The sequence below is a fragment of the Betta splendens genome, chromosome 5, assembly GCF_900634795.4.
Source record: "Betta splendens chromosome 5, fBetSpl5.4, whole genome shotgun sequence".
In the NCBI taxonomy this organism is placed as follows: Eukaryota; Metazoa; Chordata; class Actinopteri; order Anabantiformes; family Osphronemidae; genus Betta; species Betta splendens.
The window spans coordinates 13920648-13931241 of NC_040885.2; the positions used below are offsets into that span (position 1 = coordinate 13920648).

A 10594-nucleotide genomic window follows, 5' to 3' on the forward strand; every position below is an offset into this window, starting at 1 on the left:
AGGTTGATTTTTAACAGTGTGTTAATGGGAAAAATGTTTTTAGCATAGTAAAATATCTATGTTTGGAAAAATCCAAAGAGGATTTCTGTGTAATGGCCACGTCGGGTGACAGAAAAATTCCACAGCTTCCGTCACAAGTTTTGTTAAGGCACACCTCTCTGTCTGTGAGTCATTGTGTTGTGTCTGAGGGAAGGCTGCAGCTCCGACCAGCTGGGACAGAGGAGCAGGAGCTCAGCCCAGTGAGACCCGTTGAACCCACTGAAGTGCTGGTGACTCCGCGTCATTGCACTGACGTCTGTAAACAGGACGGCTCCAGTGAAGAAAAGAAGGTTTTCTAGGAGAAACGCTCGAATGAAGACGAACCGAACAAATCGCTGAACTGCAACGGCGACGTGTGCTGTGACGTGAACATCAGGCCTGAAGTCACAGCTCCTCAAACTGATTCATCAGTTAAACGACATCAAACATTCAATCGTTATGTAAAGAACGACGTGCAAACCTTCTGTGGCCTCGTGTACGAGGAGAAGGGTCAATGTCGTCTCTGAGTGCGTGCCTGATACCCTCCGACCTGCATGTCACCGTGGCTTCTCACCCACACTGTTATCAGAGGTAGAGGACGCCATTCACTGCCAGCCAGTGCAACCAAACCTCCTTTCACCGATGGGGAAATGAGTGACTTTACTTTATTCTGGTGCTCTGCTTTAGCTCACACCAGCGCCTCAGGGCCTTAGAGAGTTTGTTCAACGGAGCGGCGCGTTATCAGCGGGTGCCCCGAAGAGCAGGAGGAGCGCGGAGTCTCTGGGCCTGCGTGGAGGAGCAGCAACGACTGACCTCATCAGCTATGTGTTATCCGTCAATCGGCCCTCGCTCGCACGCACCAGCAGCCAATGACCTCTCGCTCTCGCTCACCGAGAAGATTCAGATCAGAAATGAAGACGTCTGCTTTGCTTCTTGTCAGAGTCTGAACATGTGGTGGCAATTACTGTTGTTGGCATAAGAACTGGAGGAACTAGACACACTGTAAAAGTACCTGGAACCTTTCCGAGTTGTAGACTCCTACTGCATTTGTGTTTCTTCACACATCCTTGTTCCTCGTGTGGCTTCCTACAGGCGTGGCTGAAGTTTTCATGAAGAATGAAGGTCACACGAGACAGCAAAAGATAACAACGGCCTTGATGAGAAATCACTGCTGCCATTAAGAATCAAAACAAACTCACACCCACAAAGGTGAACGTGTACAATGAGCGCTGCTGTGAGTGCCACTATTAGTACTGTAGTATTACTAACATGTTAAAGAGTACTTACACCAAGAGATTAAAGTCAGTACAAGAAATAAAGGGATCATTTTCTCATTTCCCTGTCACTATTACACCCTCATGTGAATCATGACCTCGCTTCCCTGTGAAACTGTTTCTAACCAAGGACAAGAGACCTGAAGGCGGAAGGGGGGGTTGGTTGTACAAGGCCAGTTGTATATTAAACCTTCAGTCATGTCCTAAACCTTCAAATACTTTATTTATCTCAATCCACCATTTTTGTAGGTCACTGATCTCTTTTGAAAATGTTTCCTGCAAATAATTACTATGATCACTTGGCATTAAACCAGTTGTTGCTTCAAAGTTGTCACGGCAGATCACCTGACTGTGACCACACGTGATGGGTTCCTTTCTATAATAGCTTGACAATTAGGTTTTTTTTAAACGTCAAGCACGAAAAATATTTTAATCACTGAGAAGTAAAAGCGAAATTGTCCTCCATTCATCCATCAATAGGGCCAGAGTTGTTTTCATTCCTTTCTGATGGTTCCAAGAAGAGGAAAACTGTATTACCATAAAAAGATGTAAACAAAGCCAGTCAGGGTTGTTCCCTGTCTGAGTCACCCAATAAAATGTGTAGCTAGTAGCTAGTTATTAGTTTAATCAGTGACCAGTGAGTGAGCAAAGGGTAATAAATGTGAGTTGATTATTGTATTATGTCTAAAGGTGATGAACCAGTTGCCTTATGAACACAGATCTGCATCTGAAAGGACCTGGATGGAAGTGTTTTATATAATGAGGATGTCGAACTTTCCACACTGTTGTAAATCTGTAAATAAAATCGTCATGTGGTCAAAGTCCATCACTAACTGCATCAAACTAAGGAAGAGCAGCTCGAGCATTTTTGGTCACGGAGGTGTGAATTCCTGTTTTTTTTTTCATTCTGTGTTGCAAGAGCAGACAAGTTTCTTTCGGGGTGTCCAGAGCGGTAACATGCCTCCTGTTAAATGCAGGCAGGAGGTATCGTGTGTCAGCGTGACTCAGGACTTTTTGTCGCCAGAAAACTGTGCAACAGGACAGAGACGACTCCACTAAAACAACATGTAACCTAGTTGTGACCCAAGACACTGTTCACGAGCGCAATGAGACGATGAAAGAGTCACATGATCAGATTTGTGAATGACCAGAGCATGAAGCTACTGTAGGCAGAGTAATATATTATGACAGCAGAGTCACACAGTCATGGAAAACTTTTTTCATCATGGAAAGGAGAAATGATACCAGGTCCCAGCTTGTGCATCGTCTGACTTTATAAGGCTTTACAGTCTGCCTCTAATTACACTCAGCCCCGTAGAACCATGTCTCTATCTGCTCTGACTTGTTGAAAGCTTCTGGGGAGAGCGCAGACGGCTTAAATCCTCATATGCCATATCAAATGGGATCAAACTAGACAGATGACACTGCAAATCTCATAAGAAGCGTATTGTCTTCAGAATGCAGCTGTGAACTCCTGAAAACACAGAGGAATGTTCAGAGCTTTGAAATGTAATGCTGCCGTAACCGGTTCTGTCCCATATTGAACCAGCACGTGAGGACAATGCCAGACGTGGCACTTTGTAAATCAACTGTGATGTGACCTGTGTTCACACGTGCAGGTCTGGGTTACAGGAATGCTAAATGTTTAACGTCAGATGGCCTCTACTCACCTCAGTGTTCTCTGGAAAATGGGGAAGTGACCTTTAGGCTTTCAGGTCAGTCGAGCCTTGTGGCTGTGGGCCCAGTTCCTACTCTGCTTCCATACACACGACCGCTGAAACCACTGTTACGCTGATTCTGATTCTCCAAAATGACGAATTTAAAGAGTTCTGCAGATTCTTGATGGTGGCTTTGCAACAGTAAACTGTGCTTGTGCATCTCGGTGACGTCCACCGTGCGCCTGCTGCAGCCTTCATTGTGCCCCGCTTTTGTGCAGAGCTTGACACTTTGGCAGGAAACGGCTTTAATGGGAACGCTGGGAGCTAACAGGGAGCTAGCGGCAAGTCACTGGGGCAGAACACAAACAACACATTGTGTTCCAGCGACAAGAAGCTGTGGGATTATAGAAAGCGAGGGTGGCTGTGAACGCTGAGCACAGTGAGCAATGAATGAGCAAAGCCCAAAAGTGGAAGTACAGTAAATGTTTAGCAACCTCATTTCTTTGGAAAATCTTTTTTTCTTACTTCACATGAAGCAACTTAACTTTTGAGAAAAAGCCTATTAAAAAGCTCTCCTCCTCCACATTCAACTACAGCATCAGGCGTCTTTCTGAGCAGCTATGAAGCGGTTGGTTTCTTGTATGTGTGAATGGTCTCATCATGTGCAGCCAAAGTCAGCAGTGAACATGAGGCATATGTGATGCGCTCTGGAGCTTACAGTATGTTCGCTCTCGAGGATGAGCTCTGGCTACTCTGACTGCTTTTCCAATTCTGTGGATCTGGGTCGTCTCGCGTCTTACGGCAACGTTTATGTCACGTCCATCTGAATTTACAGGACAGTAGGTTAGTGGGTCCCGCGAGATGCGCACAAAACATGATTTCACCTGATAAAAGCTCGCAATCGGTTTCATATTGCCAGCTAAAATGGCTCTGGTTGTGTTTGGGGCAGTTGTGTAACTCATTGCCTCCCGCACACACCCAGCATTAGCACTGCATCTTATCAATAGATCTCTTACCATGTAATGAACCCTAAATGTGTCAGCAGGTTTAATCTCTGAGATCATTCTTATTCTAATGGGCCATTCTAATTTCTTTGTATTGCAGTACTTTTACATCCTGCAAGCATAAGTAGGCCAGCGAATCAGAACAGCAACAAACACCGCTCAGTTGTGGACCACGCCCTCATCTCATCTGTGGACCCAGAGCTCAGTGACCCATATGTTACAAAATTATTTCACCTTCAACTGAGAGCCTGTCAACTTGTCTGTCTTGTGTTGTCACTTTAGTAACGTCACTTACTTATTGTTAATTATTAAACGTCTTTAGTTCCAAACAGCTTTTAGTGGAAGCAATGGAGGGGAAAAATGCAATGTACTGTAGGATTTTTTTCAATGACAAAAGTTTAACTTCATTGGTTGCATTCACTACATATTTGTCAAGCTCAGTTCAGTGTTTTTAGCACATGCTTAATTTAAAAGATGTGAAGGCAGTTTTAATTGAATGGTCACATCTTCCCTCTAAAAACCAGTTTACATTCCCAATAGGGAGTCACGTTTATTGTGTGGACTTCAGGTGAATAACAGCGCTGCATTCATTCTTTACCGCTACAAATACCACACAAACAAGGAACGACTTCCCTTCACATATTTTATTAGGAGCATATAGAACATCTAAACATAGAGATTAAATATGTGTAGGAGGACTCATAGATTATTAATACATTCTATGACAGTGATAGAGGAATGGCCAGAGCCAGTAGTGTTATGCGCAGGCTGAGATTATGTGGCTGAGGCCGCTGAAGTACGACTTCTCTCGCTCGCTCATCAGCTCAAAGTGCAGTGGCTGCTGGCAGAACGTACACTCGCCTGACGAGTGGGGCTTCAGCTCCAAACCCACCTCCTTCCAAGTTTGCACCAGCCTCTCTGAGGAAGGGAAACCAAAAAGCAGGGGTCAGATACTGTGATGGGATATGTAAAGGAACATCACAGAGAACATATTCAAGTACTTAAACAACACTACGGCACCTTACCAACAAAATATTTCATCATCTCAGGGGTGTGGTGAGGGGTTGGCGCGATACGCAGGAGCTCCTCTCCCCTGGCAACGGTGGGATAGTTGATGGCCTGCACATAGATGTTGTGACGACTCATCATGAGGTCACACACTTCCGTGTTTTTCTCCGCATTTGAAACCTGTCAGTAACAGACGCAGCCACAACGATTAGTGTGGAGTGGAGCCACTGGAGACAAACTGAACAGTGTAGTGTGTATACTTTGAGAATGTTAAAACTAATGCCATTAGATCTTCAAACTAATTTTAAATTACCCGGACTGGGATGATGTGGCTGGGGCAGTGCACCACAGGAAGCCCTGAGTCCATCAGCATTTGTCTGAGCAGCTTGACGTTACGCTGGTGTTTACGTCTCAGCGCACGTCCCTCTTCCCCTTTCAGAACCTGGATGGACTGCCTGGCCCCGGCCAACAGCATGGGAGGCAAAGAGGTTGTGAAGATGAAGCCAGCAGCGTAGGAACGCACCGTGTCCACCAAGGCAGAAGTACTTGCAATATAACCGCCCACACAGCCGAAGGCCTTGCCTGGGAGAGGACAAGATCCGTGGTTATGCTTTCATTTGAACAGATGGATTCTAAGCTCCCTATTCGAGATTAATCTTTAATAAACAGTCTCTAAAATACATCTTTGGTCCATTCTAATTTTTAAACTGTTTGGGTTTGAACCTTCCTGAAATGGCAGCTGTGAGTGAAGGAGCTGTGGAGCTCTCAGCTAGAAATAATTGTCCCCTCAGCTTCAGGGCGACACACAGACACAGAGAGTAATTCAATAAGAGCGTAACAAGAGCAGTCTCCTAGCAACAACAGAGCTGCTCCTGATTCTTTAAGCTCTCAGGCCTATCTGGTGACACAGCTGAGGTCTGATCCTGATTATAGTAAGAAACAAGAGAATGAGGCCATTCGTACTACCTGTTGTTGTCTTGATGCAACAAAATATAAAATTAGGAATTAAGTATAAGCACAGCCATTTGACAAAAGATAGAAACAATCCTTTACATATTGTGATGTGGTACTACAAAAAAAAAAAAAAAAAAAAAAAAACTTCTGACCTAGTGTCCCAGAGATGATATCCATCTTGTGCATGACACCATCCCGGTCTCCAATGCCCCCTCCTCTGGCACCATACAGGCCCACAGCGTGAACCTCGTCTACAAAGGTGATGGCACCAAATTCATGGGCGACATCACACATCTCTTCCAGTGGACACACAGCACCTGTGTTAAAGGCACACACAACAAAAGGTTATGAAAAGACAATTTGAGAAAGCTCAGAGTAATCAAAGAAAAAAATCATTTCAGTTTTTCCCCAGATCTGTAAACTACCATTCATGTAGGTAAAGGGACAAACTCACCATCCATTGAGTGGACAGTCTCAAAGGCCACAATCTTAGGTTTGGTGGGGTCGGCCTTCTGCAGCATCTCGCGGAGATGGGCCACATCATTGTGTCGGAAAATAAATTTCTTAGCACCGCTGTTCTTGATACCTTGGATCATAGAGGCATGGTTGCCTGCATCAGAGTAGATCTCACAGCCTAAAATAAAAGAGCAAAAAGATGAAGAACGTTCGATATGAAATGTGCTGTATATAAACTTGGATTTATTGAACATTTTATATTTATTTAATACCAGGCAGCATCTTGGCGAGGGTGAAAAGGGTGGAGTCATTGGCTACGAAGCAGGAGGTGAACAGCAGCGCAGCGTCCTTTTTGTGGAGGTCAGCCAGTTCGTGTTCCAGTTCTACATGGAACTTACTGGTCCCAGAGATGTTCCTTGTGCCTCCTGCCCCTGACCCATGCTTTCGTAAAGTATCCCTGTAAAGAGGCCACAAGAAAACCTGTTATATGCTGGGTAACGTTTGTAAGCCAAATTTAAGGAGGACTTATAATAATGCATGGACAGTCTCAATGACTAAGCACAAAGATCACTAAGTAATAATAACACCTTGTTTAAAGGCGTCACTGCTGCACATGATATAAAGGCAAGTTCAAACAAGTTAAAAGGTGGGAAGAAAACAGAACACCCTGAAAGTCCTATGAGATTTAGGTCTCGACTGCGGTAAACACCAACACAAAGCACAGATCATCAACAGGTGATGACTGGGTGTTTGGTCGTATTAAGTGATTAGGTACCCGTCTTGTTATTTTTAGTTTCTGTTTAAACTCTCATCCTCTATGAAATGACATGTAAATGTTTCAATGAACATTTCTAATACATGATTTCACAATACACACACAAACCAACCAACACCCACACTTACATGATGGACTGCACAACTCGAGGGTGTCGACTCATGCCCAGGTAGTCGTTGCTGCACCACACAGAAACCTCTCTCTTATCCTCTAGAGAGCTTGTGAAGTCGTCAGCCATGGGGAACTCGCTGGCCAGACGATTCACCGTCTTAAACACACGGTATGTGTGGTCACTCTTTTTCTCTTCGATCTTCTTCTCAAAAAAGTCATCGTAATGGAAGGGGGACACTGCAAAACAGGAAGACAAAGCTTGCTTAATGTGGCTCAACACTGATTGCAGGGATGAAAAAAACCTTCAACATGATGAAAGCATCGGTTCACCTTAAGAAGAGCCAGAACAAAATGCTTTTCATGCGTTTAAACAATCAAAAAAAAAAAAAAAACAACTTACTGATGCCTGGCAAGTTGTCCTGCAGCAGGTGGGAGACCCTTTTAGGTCGTTGTTTCAGGAGGGTCTTGATTAGATTAGTCTGCTCACCCTTAGGGGCACTAACCAGAGATGGCTTCTCCAGCTGGGTAGTAGACACCTCTAAAAAGGGTCAAGATAGAAAAAAAATTAGGTCAGAGCCCCAAAACACATAACTACACAGTGTAATGGATGTATAATTAAACCTTACCTTTCTGGACAGTGCGGACTTCCTGAACATCCTCTTGGAACTCTAAGCCAACTTGACGGACCACACTGCTGTGTTTGTGGCCCATCTCAGCGGCCAGAAAAGGGCATTTTGAGGGCACTGCCTGTCCTGAAGGAGGCAGAGGGTGACCAGAGGGCAACTCCACTCCTTGATTAGGGCCTGCAAGTGTATGAAAGGAATTTTAGGCTCTGAACATTGTAATTGTAACAATACTAACAATATAAAATTCACAGAAATTAATTCATAATATTAAGTCAGGTAGATTAAATGTAATTAATATACATCGAAGGCGCAAACTCACCTTCAGTGGCAGACACAGTGTCCTCAGGCTTCATGTGAGAGGAGGACGAAGAGGATGAGGAAGAACAGAGTGCCCGTGCCATTGATGGGGCCATAGGTTTTGAGGCCAGCTCCATCATGATGGGGCATTTCTGGGCGTACATTACCATAAATTTTTTGGACTGCTGAAAAAAGGCCTGAGGCACACGTGCCAGGAATGGGCAGCGACGCACAATTACATCCATAGTCAGCAGTGAGAAATATGATTGTCCAGAGATCTGAAAGACACAATAAAACCTCCCTGAAATGTGTGCTATGGGTAGGTTAGATTCCCGTTAGCTATACACAATATAGCAGATATACAAGTGACGCTCAAAATGTGGACAGGTTCTGTACAACTCTGCCAACTTGTTACAACTAGTAACCTCAGCCAGAAAAAGAGAAAATTGTATCATGTAGGTGTAACACACCTATATTATATTCAGGTTTTGTACAACTGTAATTACAACTAATGCACTTTTGAACTGGTCTGGCAGCCTTACTTGTTTCAACACGTGTAAGATAGAGACACTGCAATAAGCCTGTTAATAACTAACCTGCCTTGCGTAAATCCCAAATTACTGCAATCCCTGCCACCCTAACTAACCCTTCCTCCAGTTAAAGGCCACTCCACACATTCCTACATTCTACAACCACTTCATGTTTTATAGCCTCAAAGATCAGTTAATGAAAAAGATGAAAAGCCTAAATAGACAATCCCTACCCTAAGTTTTTTTTAGGATTCTGAGCCATCGCAATACTACTACTACCACCACTACTACTACCACTACTACTACTACTACTACTAATAATAATAATAATAATAATAATAATAATAATAATAATGAACTACAACAATAATAATAAAAAATGGCAACATACATACTTTTTCAAAATGGCAAAGTTTGGAGTTACAACCTAGTTTACAACCCATTTAACAGTTACAGTGTTTATAAGCACTTTCAGGGAGAACCGATTCGTAAAACAATTATTACGTATTAGGAGTGTAAAGACGTTGCAACCAAAGCTAACTAATACTACTACTAATAATTATTATAATAATAACTTGATTATTATTAGTGATTATAAGAAGCTTGGTTAAAACTGTATTGTCTGACAGCGTAGGTCGTGATCTATGCCGGTTCTTAGCTACAGCGCTAGCATTAGCTAAAAAGCTACAACTACAAGTAAAATGAAGAGGAAGAATCTTCAAATAAGAAGCTTACCTGTCAAAACGTCAGGCGTTGAAGCATAAAATCGTGCTCGGTCGCGTAGTAGTCAGGCTGAACGCCGCGAACGAAAGTGCAACTAACCAAATAAAATGTTTCTCGTAAAGGTGAGAGATGTGTCGTTATCCTGCACTGAGGACGAACGTTAAGGACGCGGACGTGCCTCTGCTTATAAGCGCGTCAAACACCGCCGATCCCAACGGTAGCATCGCGAGATTTCGATATTTGACGTCAAAGGTCATTTGTTAACCACCTTTTTTGTCGTGTTGTCATGTGACAACATACTTGATAAAGTACTTTACAGCTTGGTGAAATACCTCTTAGAAATTTCAAAACATAAACATATATTAAATGTTTAATGTGAATATTCTAGTAAAGTGAAACTGTACTAACAGGATTTTTAGGGTTTTTACACCTACAAGATAAAGGTAGAGGTAACACCTACTTTGCAGTGTAGCTCACCTAATTTGTTCGCTAATTGAAAATTTAAGGCTGTGCTATGAATAGCAGTGCAGTAGCAGATTTACTCTTAAAGTGTAACAATAAAAGCATAAAATAGCACAAGTGAAGTAAAATGATCGACAATGTGTCATGACCTACATTCCTCGTATTTGTTAACTCTATAATCTAGTTTGTTTCAACATAAGAACTAATATATATATATTGTCTTATTATATAGAAGAAATATTAGTTAATACAGGGAATAATTCTACTGTATGTATGTATGTGTATATGTAGTATATTTGCACAACTGTGACCCCTGGTGTTGGAAAAGAGACACTTTATTTTTTGTATTAAGTCATACTTTATTGATTCCCCTGGGACAATTGATTTCTCTGAATTTGACCCATACACACACAAGGAGTAGCAGCAAGCATTCACACATGGGGCAATACACATGAAGTGTATTGCTCAAAGACACACCTGGCGGGAGCAACCTTCTGCTTCCCAGACCAATGCTCTACCCATTGACCCACCAGGCCCATAAAATAAAATTCTCTGCATTTGACCAATGCCCTGGGGAAGCAGTGGGCTGCCATGTAACAAACAGCATGTATCATGTAACAGTGTCCGAGGAGCAAGTGTGAATTGTCTTGCTCAAGGACACACTCGATGCAGAGGCAGGGATCAAGCCACGGACGTTT

The 10594-nt window shown here is 43.0% G+C and overlaps 1 protein-coding gene across 1 annotated transcript; it reads right to left on the reverse strand.

The window, feature by feature from the left end:
• Positions 1 to 4583: 4583 nt before the first annotated feature.
• Positions 4584 to 9607, reverse strand: alas1 (aminolevulinate, delta-, synthase 1). The gene is made up of 11 exons (XM_029151796.3): positions 9447 to 9607; positions 8204 to 8459; positions 7885 to 8061; positions 7659 to 7796; positions 7276 to 7495; positions 6645 to 6829; positions 6371 to 6550; positions 6069 to 6233; positions 5276 to 5544; positions 4980 to 5142; positions 4584 to 4872 (listed from the first exon to the last, which is right to left on the reverse strand). Exons 2-11 carry the CDS (start codon positions 8424 to 8426, stop codon positions 4712 to 4714), a joined length of 1881 nt encoding a protein of 626 aa, XP_029007629.1. The 5' UTR covers positions 8427 to 8459; positions 9447 to 9607; the 3' UTR covers positions 4584 to 4711.
• Between the last annotated feature and the right edge of the window lie 987 nt (positions 9608 to 10594).

What these genes read in the sequence shown, in the direction of transcription:
- alas1 (XM_029151796.3), bottom strand. Translation starts at nt 8,426, where the DNA reads ATGGATGTAATTGTGCGTCGCTGCCCATTCCTGGCACGTGTGCCTCAG. An exon ending in GGACAACTTGCCAGGCATCA is followed by an intron (nt 7,496 to 7,658) that starts GTAAGTTGTTTT and finishes CCTGTTTTGCAG; the next exon opens with TGTCCCCCTTCCATTACGAT. An exon ending in GATGATGAAATATTTTGTTG is followed by an intron (nt 4,873 to 4,979) that starts GTAAGGTGCCGT and finishes TCCCTTCCTCAG; the next exon opens with AGAGGCTGGTGCAAACTTGG.